Here is a 21,706-nt window from a genome sequence, read left to right on the forward strand (position 1 = left end):
CTTACGTGTGTGTAAAAAATATGAAATCATCAATTTTCTGTTGGTAGATGACTGTATCATCTGAGAGTAATGCCAGGCTCATCTCCTGCTCTCCAGGTCCTGTAGAGCCTCCCCATCTCTCCAGAGCCTCACTGCACTGGCTGTGACAGCCCATGGTGTGGGGACTACAAGTAACCGTGTGTGCCCTTGTTTTGCTGTTGACTTTAAAGGAAAAGATTCTCAAGTCTTACAAATAAATAAGATGTTACGGGAAATTTTAGGGAGTCTAAGGAAGTTCTTTTTCCTTCTACTTCAATAAGAGTTTTTTTTTTTAATCATGAATGATTTAAAGTTTAGTAATTGTTTCTTCTGTATCTATCAAGAGAATCATATGGGTTTTCTCCTCTAATCTGTTTGCAGCACAAGCCAAAAATCTTATCGTCATGTTTAGCACTTCTCTTTCTCTCATACTCCACATACAATCAGAGAACTCCTCACCCACAAAATACATCCCAAGCTGGACCCTTCAAGTCACTTCTTCCCTGACACACTGAGCCAGACCGGATCAGCTCTAAGTGGAACCTTCTCCACATTAGCCCAGAGCAGCCAGAGGATGCAGATGACGTCACTCCCTGCCCAGCCCTCTCAGAAAGGTCTGCGGGGCACGTGAGCTTCCCCCATCTCCTCCGCACCCTGTAAGGGCGACCCTCAGGTCTCCACCCCACCCCACTTTAAGTACCTTTATGCTTCCTTCCTAGAACTTGCTACACCTACAGGCACTTCCTCTGCATGTGTTTTGCTTTGGGTCTGCCGGTCATTATCTATGTGACCACTGGAACACGAGGGGCACCTTGGTGTCCATCAGCAGAAGGGGGCTCTCCACCCAGAAGTGAGCCCCTGCTGGCCTAACCAGCCCAGGCCTCACCTGAGACGGCTCACCTGTGCCGTTGGGGAAACAGGCCTTGTGGAATTTGCCCATGTAGAACTCGAGACCGATGATGGCGAACATGAGGATGGCGAAGAAGAGAAGCAGCCCGATCTGCAGGAGCGGGGCCATGGCCTTCATGATGGACTTGAGCACCACCTGCAAACCTGGACCAGGGCATGGTGGGCTAGTTAGGGGCAGCAGAGCGGGCCTGAGGGGCAGAGTGTGAGCCCCAGGCAAGGTGGGCAGGACAGTAAGTGTCCAAGAGGACAGAACCGAGGAATTCGAGGAGCAGTGAACGGAGGGGGCATTGAGTCCTACAGGGAGGCAGGCGCCAGAGCAGGGTGTCTACTGGGGAGTGAAACATGGAAGGCTCAGGGTAGGAAGAGCTCAGGGGAACCTGGGAGAAGAGCAGGGGATCCTGGGAGAGGAGCAGGGGATCCTGGGGGAAAAGCAGGGGATCCTGGGAAAGGAGCAGGGGATCCTGGGGGAAGAGCAGGGGATCCTGGGAGAGGAGCCGGGGATCCTGGGAGAAGAGCAGGGGATTCTGGGGGAGGAGTGAGGGATTCTGGGAGAGGAGCCGGGATCCCGGAGGACCCAATCCTTGGGGAAAGTGAGGGTGGCCAGCGGCTTGTGGCAATCAGCCCTGGACAGAGGAGGCGGTGACCCCACTCCCCCTCCACTCCCCAGCCTGGCCCCAGGCCTTACTGCATGCCCAAGCCCGTGCCTGGCAAGGTACCCGGGGTGACCAGGGCACAGACCCCAATGGCCTGCTGAGCCTGAGCCCTTCTGCTGCCTTGAACGTTTCTCCGGCATCCTAACCCCCAACCCTGCTCCAGCAAGGTACTAGCTTGTTCTCTGCCTGAGCCCAAGCGCCCCCGGCTCAGGGGTGGTGGGGGGTGGAGGGGGCAGGTAAGGATGGGAGAAGGGGAGGCCATGCCGGGACAAGGCGGGACGGAGGCGGAGTCCCTGCGGGGCGTGGCCGGACTCACTGGGGATCCCCGACACCAGCTTCAGGGGCCTCAGCACGCGCACTGCCCGCAGGGTTCGCAGGTCGAAGTCGGTACCCGCCGTCGCCAGGATCCTGGCAGGGAAGGAGAAGGCGGGAGAAGGACTTCAGCATCCGGTCGGGAGGTGTGCACTCCTCCCAGCACCGCATCCTTTCCCTCCAAACTAGGGCCACCTTCAACCCACGCCCCCACCTCCCACGCACAGGCCAGGGCTTGCCAGGCAGAACCTGAGTTCAGACCCCTCATCAGCAGGGTGGCGTTTTATCTGTACGACCCTCCCTCTGATTCAAAGGACACCTGGTCCCCGAAGCCTGACCATGTCAGGAACCTGTCCTCTCATCAAGGGCTAACCAGCCCCAACCGCGCTCCAGGCTGCCTGATACATGGGGGTAAGAAGGTGCTGGACAAAACAGGCTGTACACCATCATCACATGTCACCATCCTACACGAACTCCAGGAGGTGAACAAGGGAAAGGGGCCCAAGATGGTGGAGCAAGAGGTGCAGAGGACCCAGTAAAACCAGCACGATCCATTTCATCAACATAGAAATGTGCCTCAGTGTCTCTCATCTTGGAAACAAAGCTCCTCTAATCCATACCCACCTCCCATTGTGGCACATTTTTCTGCTCCCTTCATATCAAAACTCATTCGTTCAGTTTCTCCACTCCTCACACTTCAGGGTCTCCTTAACTGCCTCAAGCTAGGCCCTCACCCCACCACTCTACCCAAGTGCTTTTGCCAGGCCATGCGGTGAAACCTCTTTCTTCTCTTTGAACCTTTTGGCAATGCTTCCATTTTCCTCCTAATCCTTCAGGGGTTCTTTCATGGTCTTTTTTGCTCACTTTCCCTCCTCCACCATACTCAAAGTTGGATGCTCCAGGGCTCACATTTAGATGTGTATGCCACTGCATCCTTATTATTCCCAAATTTACATCTTTAGTCCAAACTTGAAGCTCCAAGCTCATATACTACTTTTATTTTTTAAACATTTCCACTTGATTATCAAAATAGCGTATCAAACATTACACAACTGAAGAACTCTTGATCCTCACTCCCAACGTGCTCCTTCCTGGGTATTCTCCAGCTCAATAAGCAGCACTACTCACCTTTGTCTAAAAAAAATTGTAGGGGCGGGCCGCGGTGGCTCAGCGGGCAAAGTGCTTGCCTGCTATGCCGGAGGACCTCGGTTCGATTCCCGGCCCCAGCCCATGTAACGAAAAACGGAGAAACAAAATACAATAAAACAAGAAAATGTTTAAAAAGATGTTTCCCTTTCTTCCTCTCTTCCTTCCTTCTATCCTTCCTTCCTTCTCTCTGTCTTTCCTTTAAAAAAAAAAAATTGTAGCTTTAGCCTAGACTCCTCAGGCTCTCTACATCCCCACCCAATCACCCACCATCCTGTGGGCTCTACCTTCCAAAGGCATCCAGGAATCTTGGTGCCGAAGGCCTTATGCCCCTACCCTAAATGCATGGCCATGAGAGAGAAAACTTGAGACAGATCTGGGGTCAAAAATAACGAAATAATATCTCATACAAAAGAAAAGAGGGGCAACGAGGAAACCTCCTCTCCCAACCAAAACCCATCAGCACACAAGGAACAGCAAGGGCATTCGGCAGCATCAACGACTGGAAGGTGAACATGGCTCCAGTGAATTCAACAAATTATGAAATAAAAACAGGCAGAAACCAAAAGATACAGAGAACCAGCTAGAAGGTTTGGCAATAAATAATTAGTGGAATTTTTAAAAACTAAATAATAGTAGATGAAAGACTCCAAGCTGAGACAATCTGAGAGTCCCAAGGACAGAACAAGGAATTCATGCACAGATGTCAGAAAGGCAAAAGTGATACGGAGTTCAAGCAAGAGATTCCACATACATCAAGTCCCCAGCTCCAGAAGAAGAGAACAGAGGGGATCTGACAAAGTGGTATTTGAAGAGGTAGCAGAGAGGGAAATTCCAGAATTAAAGACACAAGCTTCAGATTTAAAGTGTACTACAAGTACCAATTAGACAGAAAAAAATCTATAGCCAGAAATAGTGTTAAGAAATTTCAGAACATCAAGTATAAAAAGACAATCCTAAAAGCTACCAGATAAGAAAGATAGAATGTCTAGGAAAGGATAGAGGATTTCACGTCAGCAAAAATATATGTTAGAAATCTATGCTGAATAATACATACAAAGCTCAGCAGGAAAATAACTGAAAAATGTATATCCAGCTAAACTGTCAACAAAGACTGAGGACAAAATAAACATATTTTGGGGCATAAAATAAAGCCATCACCCCAGACCCTCAGTAAATGATAAAACAATAAGAAAACTGAACCCAAAGGGAATGTATACAATATAAGAAATAATGGTGAACACAGAAAATTATTTTAAGTAAATTTAATTAGCCATTCATTGTTCTATTTTTTTTAATGTATGCTATCCAATTTTTTCTTACATTTTTGTGGGTTTTTTTCATGTAAAACTTCCAACCCAAGCAATAATAAAACTATTTACAGAAGGGGTTGTTTTCTGTGTACTTCCAGCAAAGGATGTTAGAAAGGCTAAATCACTCTTCATTGTGCCAGATCAGAGGATAATAAACATTTCCTATAAAGAAGATACTTAGGGTTTGTGAGCCTACGAGCTCCATCACAACTATTCAACTCTGCCACTGAACACAAATGCAACCATACATAATATGTCCATGAATGGGCATGGCTGCTTTCCAATAAAACTTTATTTACAAAATAGGCAGCCAGCCAGATGGCCAGTAGTTCACCAAGCCTTGCATTAGACAAATAGATAGCTACATATATTTTTAAATGTTAAGGCTATCCAATAAATTGATAGAAATATGATCTATTTCTAAACCAGCAGAGGGAGTTGTTTTAGTTTGTAAAAGCTGCCAGAATACAATGTACAAGAAACAGAATGGCTTTAAAAAAGGTAATTTATTAAGTTGCCAGTTTACAGTTCTAAGGCTGTGAAAATGTCCAAACTAAGGCATCCAGGGAAAGATACCTTGATTCAAGAAGGCTAATGTGTTCAGAACACCTCTGTCAGCTGGAACGGCACTGGGCATCTGCTAGCTTTTTCTCCTCATTTCCTCAGGCTTCCCTGGGGGCATTTTCCTTCTGCATCTCTAAAGGGCTGTGTGGGCTCTGGTGACTCTAAAGCTTTTTCCAAAATGGATCCCTCTCAAAGGACTCGAGTAAGATACCTCACCTTGAATGGGTGCAGATACATCTCCATGGAACCACCTATTCAAAAGTTACCACCCACAACTGGATAGGCCACATCCTATCCATGGAAATAATCAAAAAGATACCACCAAGCAATACTGAATAAAAATTAAAGGACATGGCTTTTCTGGGGTATATAATAGCTTCGCCAGCACAGGGGTGAAGTGGGATAGATTGAATAGGTAATATAGAACTATTTTTCAATCCACAGAAGTGAGGAAAAACCAGGAAAAAAAGAAGCAAAGAAATAATATAAAGAGAAAAAACAAAATAAGGTAATATAGTTAAGTCCAACTACATTGGTAATCATAAAAATGTAAATGTATTTTAGATTAGATTGGATTTTTGAAAATCCAACTGTATGCTATTTACAAGAGACATACCAAAGCAAAAACATACAGAAAAGCTGAAAATAAAGGAATAAAGATGATATACTAAGTAAATATTCTAGAAAAAGAAAACTAGTATAGTAATACTCAGGACAAATAGAATTCAAGGCAGAAAGCATTAGCAGGGCTAAAGAGAGACCTACTGCATAATATAAAAGGTTAATTCCACCAAGAAATATAATAATCATTAATTTTATACACTTAACCCCAAAACCTCAAAATAAATGAAGAAAAAATGAAAATTTATCCAATATAGAAGACTTTATTACAAACAAATCACTATTAGAACCTGGAAGACCAAACAGATGGAAATTTAGTGTGGCTATAAAAGATTCAGATGAAATCAACAACTTGATTCACCAGAGTCATAACCATTTCCTATCTGTCCAATTCTGTTCCTAAAAAACAGAGAACATTTATTTTTTTCAAATACACTAATATCTTTGAAAACTGACCAGCCTCAGAAAATTTCAAAGAACTAATATTACTGCATTTCTGCAATTAAATTAAAAGCCAACAATAAAAACGCATTTTAAAAGAAAATCCACATGTATAGAAACCTCAAAAAATACACACCTAAAAAACTCATGAATTAAAGAGGAAGTAACAATGAAAATTGCAAAATATTTAGAAATCATCAAAGAAAATAATACATACTCAAATATGTGGACTTCAGTTAAGGTGATATTTGGGGAAAAATTTATAAACTGAAGTAAATTTATTCTTTTAAAGATTGAAAATAAATAAACCAAATATTTAAATGCCCCTACAAGTCTTTAAAAAAAAAAAAGGAGCAAATTAAGTGAAAGTGGAAACATGTTACTAATCAAGAGTAGAAAAGTTAAAATAGAAAATAAAGAAGCAGGAAAAGCCTGAATAATCAGGAAGAAGGAAATGCACTCCTGCACACAGAGGCCACAAATGCATAGGCTGCAGCAACAACGCCCACCAATGGGGCTTCACCCAAGGCTCTGCCTGGATCCAGCAGGCTGGCCACCCTGGGGACAGCCCTGGGGGGAGAGCCCTGGGAGATGCCCCCACATCACACCCTGCATGCGCCCTCCCCCCCCCACAAGTCCATCTTCTCCTGTGCGTGCACCTGCCGCTGCCCAACCTCAGCACAAACCTGCGCTTGGGGCCCTCCCACGCAATCCAGGATCAGCTGCTTTCCTCAAGATCCTTAACTCAATCACATCTGTAAGGTCCCTGTTTCGGGTATTAGGGCTGGATATCTTGGGGCAGCCACTCAGTCCATACATGTGCACTTGTACATGCACACAGGCAGATGCTGATACACACATGCACTCATACATGCACAGGCACGCATTGGTACACACACACAACATGCACACAGGCAGACTCTGGCACACATGCAGCACACATACACAACACGCTCACAGGTAGATGCTCATACATGTGTGCACTTGCACATAGACAGGCAGACACTGGCACACATGTGGCACACATATACAACATGCACACAGGCAGACACTGGCACATGTGCACACATATACAACACACAAACAGGAAGGTGGTGGTATTCACACATGCACACTTTTATAAAAGTAATAAGGAAGCATCACGACAGACAGGAGAGCATTCTAGAGTCCCAAGGCAACATTATTAATGACTTTATGCCAATTAATGTTAAACTTTGATGAAATAATATGTCCCTCAAAAATACAAATAACCAAGTGTACCGGTTTGAAAGGATTATATAACCCTACAAAAGCCATGTTTTAACCCTAATCCATTTGTGGAGACAGACATTTCTTTTAATCCTATTTAGTTAGAAGCTTGGTTAGATTATCTCCACGGAGATGTGACAAGCCAATTGTGGGAATTAACCTTTGATTAGATGGAGATGCAATTCTAGGTGGGTCTTGATTAGTTTACTGGAAACTAACATTCCAGGTAGGTCTTGATTAGTTTACTGGAAGCCTGTAAAAGAGGAAGCATTTTGAAAAAGCTTCAGAGCATGAGAGCCACAAGAACCATGAGAGCGCATGCAGCCAGAGACTTTTGGAGATGAAGAAGGAAAACATTCCAGGGGAGCTTCATGAAACAAGAAGCCTGAAGAGAGAGCTGGCAGATGCTGCCATGTGCCTTTCCAGTTGAGAGAGAAACCCTGAACTTAATCGGCCTTTCTTGAGTGAAGGTAATCTCTTGTTGGTGCTTTAACTTGGAAATTTTTATAGACTTGCTTTAATTGGGACATTTTCTTGGCCTTAGAACTGTAAACTAGGAACTTAATAAATTCCCCCTTTTAAAAGCTGTTCCATTTCTGGTATTTTGCATTACAGCAGCTAGCAAACTAGAACACCAAGTGATCCAAGAAGTGGAAAAGCTGCACAAACCATGAATCACTGTGCTAGATTTCTATTCCTGAATTAAAACTTACCACAGTTTAGTGACCTAAAATGCACTCATTTAGTAGTCACAGTTCCATAGACCTGAAGTCACCTTCAGACTCAAGGAGGGGAGAGCCTCCTTCCCAGCCTCCCCAGCTGCTTGGCAGAGTTCACGTCCTTGCAGCAGGAATGAGGTCCTGCTCTTTTACCGTCTGCTGGGGACCCCACTCCAGTCCCTGCCACCTGGACACTCCACAAGCCTCTCCTACTCCATCTCTCTACTGTAGGACAGGCCCAGTCCCTGGCAAGTTTCACCTAATGAGTACAGGCCCACCTGGATTCCCATGTTAACACTTGTATTAACTCAGAGTCAGTGGGTTAGTAAGGTAATATGGGAGTGGCATCAAAACTGGGCAAGGACAAGAAAAGAAAACATTATACACATCTCAATCAGAAACACAAATCTTAAGTAAAATAGAAAAACAAATCAAATTCAAAGGTACATACTTCAGAAACATGAGTTTGTGGCAGGAGTACAAGAAAGTTCAACATCAAAACAACTATTAATTTAATCTACACACCAAAATTTAAAAGAGAAACTATACGATCTTCTTCTTTTTTTTTTTGCATGGCAGGCACCAGGAATTGAACCCAGGTCTCCAGCATGGCAGATGAGAACTCTGCCTGCTGAGCCACCATGGCTCAAGTATTTGATGAAATTTCAACATCATTCATGATGAAAACAATTAGGAATAGAAGGAAAATTCCCTGATACTAACAATTGGGATCCATTAAAAAATATTAAGAGCATTTCTCTTTAAATTCAGGGACAGTGCAAATGCACCCCAAATATATAATATGGAGGGCTTAGTCAGGGCAATAAGACAAGAAAAAGAAATAAAAAATATTGATTAAAAAGAGGAAAAACTGTCTTATTCACAGACAATGAGACTCTCTATATAGCAAATCCAAAAGCATATACAAACTGCAAGAACTAATTAGAAAGTACAGTAAGTTTCTAGAATATAAAAAAAATAGGCAAAGAAAATTGTTTTCATTTAAATTTGAAAATATACTTTTGAAAAAGATTTTGTTCTAATGGGTATTTTCATCACCCTTTTTGGGGTGATGAAAATGTTCTAAAATTAGATAGTGGTGATTTCTGTACAACTCTGTGAATTATACCAAAACCCACTGAATTGTACATTTTAAAAGGGTAAATGTTGTTGTGTGTGAGTTATATCTTAATAAAGCCATTATAAAATATTATTTATAACAGCAAAACTATTGAAGTGTCTAGGAATAAATCCAACAAAATATGTGTAAGACTGATGAAGAAAGTAACAAAACATTCTTAAAGGACAAAAGAATAGTGAAGAGAAGTGTCAAATTAATAGATGAAACAACTTCACATCATGCAGATGTCCCCTTCCGTCAAATTAATCTATAAATTCAATGCAATTCCAATCAAAATCTCAATGGAGTCTTGGTGGAACTTACAAAGCTCATCTTTAAATTCATACCGATGAACTAAGGGCCAAAAATGGCCAAAACAATTTCAGAGAAGAACAAAATGAGAAGCTGGCCCTGGCTTTCATTTTAAAGACTTATTGTAAATATATTATGCGGTATTAAACAGGGAAGGATTGAGACAGAAATGAGAGCCCAGAAATAGCCTGATGTCAGACAAAAGTGGAATGACCAAGGGGCAAGCCTAAGGAGCTGATGCTGGGAAACTAAGCTTTTCCATATTGAGAGAGACAAAGAAAACATACAAAATTTGAGCTCTGTGAAAGACAAAAGTGTGGAGAGCAAACTAAACTTTGAAAAGAAGAGCACCATGATTTTGGGGTAGGGATGGGTTTCTAAATAAAATATAAACATCATAAACCATAAAGTAATAGATTGATAAATTTGACTACATTAAAATTTAAACTGTACCACAAAAGATACTGTGAAAGTGAACAGAAAAAAAAAATTTGCAATTTATATAACTGACAAAGAATTGGTTTCCAAAAACTATAAACAATTCCTAAAAATCAATATGAAAAATACAAATAAGCCATCAGAAAAAAAAAATAGCAAATTACAAGATGGAAGAAGATGCTCAAAACCCACTGGCTTTTGGAGCAATTCAAGTTAAAACAACACAGAGATACCATTCCACGTCACCAATTCACATGTAACGATGTGAGGCAGTTGAGCTCCTGGTAGAAGGGAAAGTTGGGGGTCATTTCAAAGATCCTCTGACTGCCTCTACTAAGTGCTGAAAGGGCCCCCCCACGACCCAGGAGAGCCCCTTCGAACCACACCTGGGCCTCACACATGCGCACTGAAATATACAGACAGGCCTGCTCTGGCAGCACCAGGGACAACTGTGAGAAATGGAAAAAACTGACCTGCTCATCACCAGGAGAGACAGAGAGTTAATTCATGCATGCATGGAATATTACTCTGCAATTAAAAACGGATGAGCATGTAAAATTAAATAGGCCTGCACATAATAACACAAAAAAATCTTTAAAATAATTGTTGAGAGGGAAAAAGACAAGTCATGAAGTGATTATATATCTCCATGTAAGCACAGTTAAATATCATACCGTTAATGGATACAAACGTGTGTGCACCCACATGTAACCACACACAAGCGCATGCACTGAAAGGGTAAACACAAATCAGGACAGTGCTTACCACTAGGGAAGGGAAAAGGGGAGGAGAGAAAGAGAAGATAATTTTATCAGGGGGAGGAGGGTGGCATTCAAAAGACTTCAACAGGGCGGGCCGCGGTGGCTCAGCGGGCAAAGTGCTTGCCTGCTATGCCGGAGGACCTCGGTTCGATTCCCGGCCCCAGCCCATGTAACGAAAACGGAGAAACAAAATACAATAAAACAAGAAAATGTTTAAAAAAGATGTTTCCCTTTCTTCCTCTCTTCCTTCCTTCTATCCTTCCTTCCTTCTCTCTGTCTTTCCTTTAAAAAAAAAAAAAAAGACTTCAACATATCTAATGTCTTCCTCTAAGAAAAATCCCCATTATACAGCTGCCAATTTATAGGAAAATACAAGCGAGGGGGCCTGCATGTGAGTGCCCCACATCTGTGAAAAGGTGAGCCATCCATCAGGGAATGGCGCTACACAGGCTCCAACGCCCTGTCGAGAGGAGGTGAATCAGAGGAAGCCAAGCCGTACCAGCTCCACCTTTTAGCTCACCTGCACACCAGGTGTGACCACACCGGCAGCACAACCAGGCAGTCAGTAAAAGTAACAAACAGGTCAACAGACGTACTCATGTGATGTTTAAGGGTGGTTGTGGCCTTGTCAGACAGGAAAATTTTATTTGTTTCATTTTTAATGAAGGGTTCACAGGTGTTTAGACCCAGGCAGGGTTATGTCCTTTAATCCCAAAGAGCCTCGACAGCACCAACTCAGTGGGGACAACAAAATCAACAGGCCGAGCCCCTATGAAACTCATTCCTGCAAAGGATAGGCTAAGCCTACTTAAAATTAGGCTTAAGAGGCACCCCCAGAGAACCTCTTTCGTTATTCAGATGTGGCCTCTCTCTCTAAGTCAACTCAGCAGATGAACGCACTGCCCTCCCCCACTACATGGGGCATGACTCCCAAGGGTGTAAATCTCCCTGGCAACATGGAACAGAAATCCTGGGATGAGCTGGGACCTGGCATCAAGAAATTGAGAAAACCAAAAAGGGGAAGAGAGAAATGAGACAAAATAAAGTGTCAGTGGCTGAGAGATTTCAAATACAGTCAAGAGGTTATCCTAGAGGTTATTCTTAGGCATTATATAGATATCACTTTTTTAAAATTTTTATTGCTAAAACAAAACAACATACAAATGCAAACATCCCCAACATATGAACATTCCATACTCGGTATATGACCAATGGCTCACAATATCATCACATAGTTGAATATTCATCACCATAATCATTTCTTAGAACATCTGCATCACTCCAGAAAAAGAAATAAAAAGAAAAAAGAAGAAACTCATACATACCATACCTCTTACCCCACCCTTTCATTGACCACTAATATTTTAGATATCCCTTTTTAGTTTATGGTATATTAGAGTGACTACAAGGAAGTACTTGAAACTGTAGAGCTGTGTTCCAATAGCCGTGTTTCTTTTTTTTTTTTTAATTTTTTTAAACATAACAACATACAAACATGAACATTCTTAACATATGATCATTCCATTCTTGGTATATAATCAGTAACTCACAATATCATCACATAGTTGTATATTCATCACCATGATCATTTCTTAGAACATTTGCATCAATTCAGAAAAAGAAAAAAAACTCATACATACCATACCCCCATCCCTCCCTCTCATTGACTGCCAGTATTTCTATCTACCCAATATACTTTAGCCTTTGTTTCCCCTATTTTTTTCTATACCCCTTACTACTCCCTTTCATTGATCACTAGCATTATTTGCTCCCCCTATTATTTATCTTTCAATCCACATTTTACTAATCTTCCCATACCATCCAGTAGCCATATTTTTTGAAGATGATTGTATAATGATATAGCTTCTACAATATGATTATGTGATTGTGAAAACCTCGTATCTGACACTCCTTTTATCTATAGTATGGACAGATGAGTAAAAAATACTGATAAAAAAATCAACAAATAATAGGGGGAGCAAAGGTTAACATAAATTCAGTAGATTGAAATACTAGTGGTCACTGAGAGAGGGGGTAAGGGTTATGGGATGTATGAGTTTTTCTCTTTTCTTTTTTATTTCTTTTGCTGGAGACATGCAAATGTTCAAAAAAATGATCATGGTGATGAACATACAACTATGTGATGATATTGTGAGCCACTGATTGTACACCAGGTATAGAATGTTTATATGTTGTTTACAATACAAATGTTTTTCTTTATTTCTTTTTTCTTTTTCTTTTTGGCGGAGCGCACAGTCCAGGACTCAAAACCAGGTCTCCCGCATGGAAGGTGGGTATTCTAACTACTGAACTACCTGTGCACCCCTTACATTAAAAATATTACTTAAAAAAAAAAAAAAAAGCACAAACTCCAGCCCAGGTTGAGGGCTGCACCTAGGTTTGGGACCCAGCGTCTGAGCTGAGGCTGCAGCACATCCAGGCTGGGAGCCCTCAGCAGGGTGATGAGGCAAAGGGCTGGGGAGAAATCCTAGCCACCGCCACCCCAGGAAGACTTAAGATTACTACACACACTTTTGAAAATCAAGTCTTCCATATTCATACTCTGAGTTATGTTAAAAGAACCTATGCGAGTTCACCAACATGCTAAATGTAGCATCCCCTTAACCCTGTGACTCTATCAAAATACATAATGGAATAATTGGTTTACACGTATTTTGTTAAGTAGTAAATGTATTGTTTGTAAAAAGTATTGGAATATTTATTCGATTCCCAGTGCCTGCCCATGCCAAAAAAAAAAAAGTATTGGAATATTTAAACAAATTTATGACAGCATATTTTCACTTTGATTTACAATATTTAGTACTTGAGACGGTCTAGTTATAGTAAATTTAGAAATGAAATTTTAAATGCTTACCATTAATTAAGTTTATAAAATGGGATAAACATTACTCAGAGATTACATTAAGTTTATAAAATGGGATAAACATTACTCAGAGATTCGAAGATGGTTGTAAAAACTTGCTGAAATTATAAATAGATTATTTTCATAAACTCAATCTGAGTTAAAAAAAGTTGTAGATCTGTAACTTTAATAAGTTGATTGTTGATTTTTAGAAACTCAAGTAGTATCTGAATAATCTTTTCTATGCACAAAATTCACTCTCAAGAGAATTTTAAAACTCACATTTGTCATAAAGAATTTTCTTTAAAATCAGAGAACAAAATAAGAATTACCACCAGAATTCCCATTTAATTTCGTGAGTTCTGGCCAACACAGAGGCAGGAAGACAGTGGGATGACATATTTAAAGTGCTAAAAGCAGAAAACTGCCCATCTAGAATTCCATATAAGCAAACTGTCTTACAAAAGTGAGGGAGAAAAAAAAAAAGTGAGGGAGATCGATGTTCATAGCAGCATTATTCAAAATCTCCAAAAGATGGAAACAATCCACATGCCCATCAACAGATGAGTAGATAACAAAATGCGGTATATACATACAATGGAATACTGTACAGCAGTAAGATGAAATGATGTCCTGAAGCATATGACAAGATGGATGAGCCTTGAGGACATAATCTTCAGTGAAATAAGCCAGACACAAAAGGATAGATACTGTATGATTCCACTTTTATGACCATAGTAAAGGTAAATTCAGAGGCTTATAATACAGAACATAGGGGATTTATAGTGGGTCTATAAGTAATATTACCATATTGAAGGTGAATATGATTGAAAAGGGTTGTATAGACCCATAGGCCAAGCCCTTGATGTTGAGGCTTACTTTTGTGAAGCTCATGTATGCAGTGGAGAAGCTTAACCTACCTATATCTATGCCTAAGAATTACTTCTGGAGGACCTCTTTTGTTGCTCAGATGTGGCCTCAATCTCTCTAAGCCCAACTCTGCAGGTGAGATCATTGCTCTCCCTCCTACATGGAACATGACATCAAGGGATGAAAGTCTCCCTGGTGGCATGGGAGATGACTCCCAGGGCTTAGCCTGGCCTTGGCCCTGTGGGATCAACAATGCCATCCTGACCAAAAGAAGCGTAACAAATGAGGCATCAGGGGCTGAGAGTATTCAAATAGAGTCGAGAGGCTACTCTGGAGGTCACTCTCATGCAAGTGTTAATGAGGCACTGCTACCTACCATAACTTGCCAAACACCAACCAAAACCATTCCAGCCAATCCTAAAGAACACCTGGGGCAATATATAAGCTTCTATAGAGGTTCCATGCACTAGAGCAACTTTCCAGAAATCGACAACCTCTGGATGGGTCCCTGGACCAGAGAAGTTCTAAAATCTAGAGGGCCCAGCCTCTCCAGAACATCAACTAGTTCCATGCCCCTACCCATATTACAGACAGCCCTTTCCAAAGTGAAAAAGTTAGAATGGGCATAGCCCAAATACCCCTAAAGAGTGGGATAGAAAGATCAAAGGTGCTGGTGGAGTTACACAGAGAAGGTAGGTTTAACACACGAGTATGATTGCTGAATCATTAAATTGGTATTTCTTTTAGTCTCTTGTATCTTAGAGCAGTTAGAAGTAAAAACCTAAAATTGTGGAACTGCAATCTATGCCAAACTCTGAAATCTGTTCTACAACTAATTGTTGTGCTGTGCTTTAAAATTAACTGCTTTTTTGTATATATGCTATTTTTCACAAACAAGAAAAAAAGTCGAATGTGATGATAAAAAAATATTTATTCCTTCTAGTCTCCAATGTTCTGGAGCATGGAGAAGGAAAAATCTGAGATGATGGAATGGTAGTGCATGACAAACTCTGGGAACTGTCCTGTAACTACTTGTTAAAGAATGCTTTGAATATTATTCTTTTCTCTTTCTTTGCTATGTATATATGTTATATCATACCATAAAAAAAGTTAATTCATTTCCTGGACCATGCACCCCCCCCCCCACAAAAAAAGTTAAGAATAAATGAGGGAAAGATTAAGACTCTCAAAGATAAATAAAAGCTGAAGAAGTCCGTCACCACCAGACCAGCCCTACAGCAGATGCCAAAGAGAGCATCAGCAGCAAAGGGGATAGACTGAAGCTACCTGAAGGAAGGAAAATCTGCCAGTGAGATAACATAGGCACACAGAGATGTCAGGACTGCTATATTTTTGGTTTGTAACTATACTCTACACTCTGTACAGGATCTAAAAGGCAGGTGCACAAAACGTAATGATAAATTAGTAGTGTTGGACTCATAAAGTATAAACATCAATTTGTGGGGGACAGAGTGGTACAGGGGCTGTGCTTGTTTGAAGCCCTATGTACCCCCAGAAAAGCTATGCTCTTCTGATCCATCCCTGGGGTACAGGCCTGTTGTGGATGGGACCTTTTGATTAGGTTGTTTTCATGGAGATGTGACCCCACCCATTCGAGGTAGGTCTTAATCCTTTACTGGAGTCCTTGATGAGAGGACACACAGAGCTCAGAGCCGACAGACAGAGAAAGAAAATGCCCTGGGAAAAGCTTAGAGGGAAAGAAACTCCCAGAGGCCATTTTAGAGCAGTCACTGAAACCAGAGGCCAGGAGAGGACAGCAGATGTCGCCATTGCCTTCCCACATGGCAGAGGAACCGATGCGCCCCCCCCCCGCCCCCCCCCAACCTTTCTTCAGTGAGGGGATCCTCTTGTGGGTGCCTTGGTTTGGACCTTTTCATTAATCAGAACTGTGAATTTGTAACCTAGTAAATTCCCATTGAAAAAGCCAACCCATTTCTGGTATACTGCATTCCAGAAGCTTTAGCAAACCAAAACGGGCAGTTTGTCTACACTATTAAAGTTAAGTTGATACCAAAGCAAACAAGCTTGTAATAGATTTAAGATATTCAATATAAGCTCCATGGTAACTACAAAGAAATTGTGGTAAAATAGGCCAGCTTAAAGAGTCAGAAATGAGAGTACAGGTAAGCCAGGGGCAGGAGACAGGGCACGGGAGTGTTAATACATGGCAAGTGCAGGGCTTCTACCTGGGGAGATGGGAAAATTTCAAGAATGGCGGGTGGGGAGAGCACCGCTGCACAGAGAATAAAATTAGTCCAAGGCATGGTGTGCTTGGGAGTGGGGAAGATAGGAGAGTTTATGCTGTATGTGTGTTCCCATGATTAAATAAAAGAAAGATCTGAGAATGGAGGAGGAAAGGTTCAAAAGGACATTACTGAGACGTCAGAAAACTGGAACATGCAGACCACGGTGGCTCAGTTTGCAGAGTTCTTACCTGCCATGCCGGAGACCAGGTTCGACACCTGGTGCCTGCCCATGCAAAACAAAAACAAAAAAAAAAAAGAAAACTGGAATATGGACTGTAAGCTTTACATAAATGTTAAATTTCTTGAACTTGATAACTGCACTTACAGTAGATATATGAATATCCCTGTTCTTGGGAAATGTATGTGGAAGTATTAAGTGTTGAGGGAGCATGAGGTATACAATCTACACTCAAGTGTTCAGAAAATGGATTGATACACAAGACAGACAGATGGACTAATATACAGAATGAAATGACAAATGTGGCAAAATATTAAAATTGGTGGATCTGGGTATCTGGGTCTGGGAGGGTTAAGGGTATGTTGGAATTCTCTATATACTAGTTGTATTATTCTTGTTAACTGTCCTATAAACTTGAAGGCATATCCAAATAAAAAGTTTTTTAAAAAGCAATATAGCACACATCCATGATTCAACAAATATTTCTTGAGTGTCCACTCTGTCCCTAAGTGTTAGGCATTTTGACAATCCTCCTGGAAAGCAAAGAAGCAGCATCCACTGGGGTGGGGGGGTGTGGCACATGGACAGGCCAGGGGCCCGCAGGGACTGCACTCACCTGACTGTCCCTCCTGCAGGTGTCACCACTGCCCAGGAAAAGTGCACGTTCTACAAATGTTAGTGAAAAAGATCTGGAGCTTCCAAAACTAACTAGGCAAAGAACCCACACAGACAACTCATGAACGTAAGCCCAGTTCAGTAATGTGAGCAGGCGCTGCCACTTGTCGAAGGGCCGGAGGGCAGTGCGGCTGGCGGAACGATGCTCACAGCACATTCAAGTGAAAAGCGCCGCCACTGCCCGCAGCACCCTCAGAGGGGCACGCTAGCTCCCCTGTCTTACAGAGGAAGAAACTGAGGTTCAGAGAGCCCATCCAACACATACAGGCTCCAAACAAGAGAGGTGCAGAATTCATGAAGCAAAAACCGATGGAACACCCTTGGGGAATGGTGAGAATGGGGGAAAATTCAACTTCCCCAAGTTGAATTCTTGATATTCTCACAAGCAGTGTGGACAACTAAAGCTACAGGCTGAGCCCCCAGTCTTGGGGTTTGTACACTTAACCCCACAAAGGACAGGTCAAGCTTATTTAAAATTAGGCCTAGGACAACGTGGGACAGAAATCCTAAAATGAGCTGAGACTCAGCATCAAGGGATTGAGAAAACCTTCTTGACCAAAAGGGGGAAGAGTGAAAGGAGACAAAGTATCAATGGCTGAGAGATTCCAAACAGAGTTGAGAGGTTATTCTGGAGGTTATTTTTACACATTAAGTAGATATCACCTTGTTAGTCAAGATGTAATGGAGAGGCTGGAGGGAACTGCCTGAAAATGTAGAGCTGTGTTCCAGTAGCCATGTTTCTTGAAGATGATTGTATAATGATACAGTTTTCACAATGTGACTGTGTGATTGTGGGGAAAAAAAAAAAAAAAAAGAAAGGCAGAGAAACAGACAAACCCCAATGGTGGCTGGAGCCTGGAAGGAGCCTCTCTCAACCAATAGAACAAGATGGAAATAGAAAACTGCAAGGGTACAAAAGACCTCAAAACACCAGCCAGCAGGATCTAATCCACATTTATAGGACATTCAGCCCAAAAGCAGCAGTACACACATTTTCTTAAGTACCCAAGGAACATTTACAAAGAACAAATCCTGGGCCACAAAACAAACCTAAATCAATTTAAAGAATTTAAATCATATAGAGTGTGTTATCCAACAAGAATGAAACCAAACTAAAACCAATAACCAAAAAATAAGAAGAAATTCTCCAAACACTTGGACACCAAATAACATACTAATTATATGACAAAATAATCCATGGGTCAAACAGGAAGTCTAGGAAAATTTAAAGATATATGGAAGTGAATTAAACTGAAAATGTAACATCAAAATTTGTGGGACACAGCTAAAGCAATTCCTATAAGCAAATGTACAGCACTATTTGCATTTATTAGAAAATAAGAAAAGTCTCAAATTAATTCTCTAAATTCCCACTGCAAGGACTGACAGAAAGAATAAGAGCAGGCCGCGGTGGCTCAGAGTTCTCGCCTGCTATTCTGGAGACCCTGGTTCGTTTCCCAGTACCTGTCCATGTTAAAATAATAATAATAATAATAATCCCAAAGCAAATAGTAGGAATATAATAAATGCAAGGGCATATATCTATGATATTTAAGAAAAAAATCAATGAAACAAACAGTTGGTTCTTGGAAAAGCTCAATAAAATTGACAAATCTCCAGTAAGACTGACAAACACAAAAACAGAGAAGATGCAAAACACTAATATCAGGCATCACGCAGGGAGCATCAATTCACACCCTTTAGACATCTAAAGGATGTGCAAGTACTAGGGACAATCAACACACAGTCAAGCTGACAACTCAGGCAAAATGGACCACCTGACTTTGAGAAACAAATGACCACAACTCACCCAATATGAAATAGAGATAATTTGAATATCCCCTGAACTTTTAAGGAAATTGAATTCACAATTTTTAAACTGCCCAAGAAGAAATCTCCAGGCTCACCTGGTTTCGTTGCAGAATTTCACCAAATATTTAAAGAATTAACACCATTGTTATACAAAATAAAAGAGGGAAAACACATCCAAATTCATTTTATGGAGCTTATATTACCCTGATACTAAAATGAGATAAAGACAGCATCCCAAAAAACTACAAACCAATAGCCCTCATGATTATAGACACAAAAATCCTCAATAAAATATGAGCAAATAGAATTCAGGAATATAGTAAAATCATTACATGGTATGACCATGTTTATGCCAGGGGTGTAAGTCTGGTTCAATGTTCAATAATCAATCAGTGTAATCCACCATGTTAAAAGACTAAAGGAAAAAAAAATCACTTGATCATATGAACACAGAAAAGGCATTTGAGAAAAGTGAACACCCACTCATGATAAAAACGCTCCGAAAAGTAGGAATAGAGGGGAATTGCCTCTACTTGATAAAGAGCATCTACAAAAAAATCTACGGCTAGGATTACATTTTAAAGTGAAAGCGTAAGTGTTCCCCTAAGACTGGGAACAAGTCAAGGAAGTACTCTAAGGTGAGAAAAGGAAAGTAAAGGCATACAAATTGAAAGGAAGAAACAAAACGGTACCTTTTTGCAGATGACATGATTGCCTACACAGAAAATTCCAATGCTACCAAACATCTCCTAGAATTAATAAGCAAGTTCGGGTAAACTGCAGGATACAACATCAACATGCAAAAATCTACTATATTTCCATATACTGGCACAGACGTGTGGAAACCGAAATTAAAAACACAATGCCATCTACAATCATTCAAAAATAAATAAATAAATGCTTAAATGTAAATCTAACAAAACACACAAAACTCGTATGTGAAAACTGTAAAATGTTGATGAAAGAAATAAAACAAGATCTAAATAAGTGGAGAAATACACATGTTCATGGATGGGAAGACCCATTGTAATAAAGAAGTCAATCTTCCCCAAACTGATACACAGCTTCACACAATTCCTATCAAGATATGTTACAGTTATTTACTTTTTATTTTTGTACTTATTTACAAGATTATGATTTATTTGAAAAGTAAAGAAAGAAGAATAAATTTAAAAAATTTTTTTTAATATTTAAAAAAACTTTAACATTTTTTTAAAAATATAGCATGAGGGATCCACCTACCCAACTTCAAGACTTATCATATAGCTATAGTAATCATGACTGTTTGGTATAGACAGAGGAATAGACACAAAGGCCAATGGAGCACAATATTTCTGAGAAAAACCTAGAAACAGCCCCACACAAGTATGTCCAGCTGATTTTTGGCAAAGGTACAAGGGCAATTCAATAGAGAAGATAAAGCCTTTTCATCAAGTGGCGGCGCTGGAGCAATTGGACATCCTTAGGCAAAAAAAAACTCAACCTCAACACTAAATCTTGGCCTTGACACCAACAGCCTGGTCCATGAAAGAAAAAATTGATAAACTGGATTTCATCAAAATTAAAACTGTTCTGTGAAAGGCCACGTGAGGAGTGTGAAACAACAAGCTACAAAACTTACAACCTCCAGATGGGTCCCTGGACCAGATAAGTCCTGAAACCTAGAGGGCTCAACCTCTCCAGAACATCAGCTAGTTCCATCTCCCTACCTCTTATTATTGACAGTCCCTTTCAACATGAAGTTAGAACGGCCATAGCCCACATACCCCTAAAAAGTGAGAGAGATCAAAGGTGATGGTAGAGTTCTACAGACAAGATAGGGTTTAACAAACAAGTATTACTGCTGAATCATTATATTGGTATTTTTTAGTCTCCAGTACCTTAGAGCAGCTAGAAGTAAAAACTTAAAATGGTGTAACTGCAATCCATACCAAACTCTGAAATCTGTTCTACAACTAACTGTTGTGCTGTGCTTTGAAATTTATTGCTTTTTTATATATGTTATTTTTCACAAAAAAGAAAAATACATATTTCTTCGAGCCTCCAGTGTTTTGGAGCAGCTAGAAAGAAAAATCTGAAATAGTGGAATGATCAGCCATAACAAACTCTGAAATCTGTTCTGTAACCGCTTATTGAAGTGTTCTCTGAAAATCATTGCTTTTTATTATTTTCTTTGTACGTATGTTATATTTAACAACATAAAATGTTAAAAAAAAAAAAAAGACAAGCTATAGACTAGGAGGAAATATCTAAATCCATGTACATGACAAAGAACTAGTGTCTAAAATATAAAAACAACTCCTAAAATTCAACGGTAAAAGAACAAATGATCCAAAATAGAAGAAGGAAAAGCCAAAAAAAGAAAAGACATGTCACCAAAGTAGATAAACAGATGGCAAACGAGCACATGAAAAGATGCTCAGCATTATTAGTCATTAGGGACATGCATATCGAGGCCTCAGCGAG

General features: G+C 40.7%; 1 protein-coding gene across 1 annotated transcript in view; it reads right to left on the bottom strand.

Moving 5' to 3' along the window:
- Positions 1-21,706, bottom strand: part of CACNA1B (calcium voltage-gated channel subunit alpha1 B) — a 221,428-nt gene that overhangs the window by 183,563 nt on the left and 16,159 nt on the right. The window contains exons 4-5 of the mRNA XM_077148869.1: positions 1,897-1,988; positions 919-1,071 (exon numbers count right to left, since the gene is read on the bottom strand). Coding sequence (XP_077004984.1) covers positions 919-1,071; positions 1,897-1,988 — 245 coding nt within the window. The remainder of the gene's footprint in view (positions 1-918; positions 1,072-1,896; positions 1,989-21,706) is intronic.

The sequence above is a fragment of the Tamandua tetradactyla genome, chromosome 2 (assembly GCF_023851605.1).
Source record: "Tamandua tetradactyla isolate mTamTet1 chromosome 2, mTamTet1.pri, whole genome shotgun sequence".
Classification (NCBI taxonomy): Eukaryota; Metazoa; Chordata; class Mammalia; order Pilosa; family Myrmecophagidae; genus Tamandua; species Tamandua tetradactyla.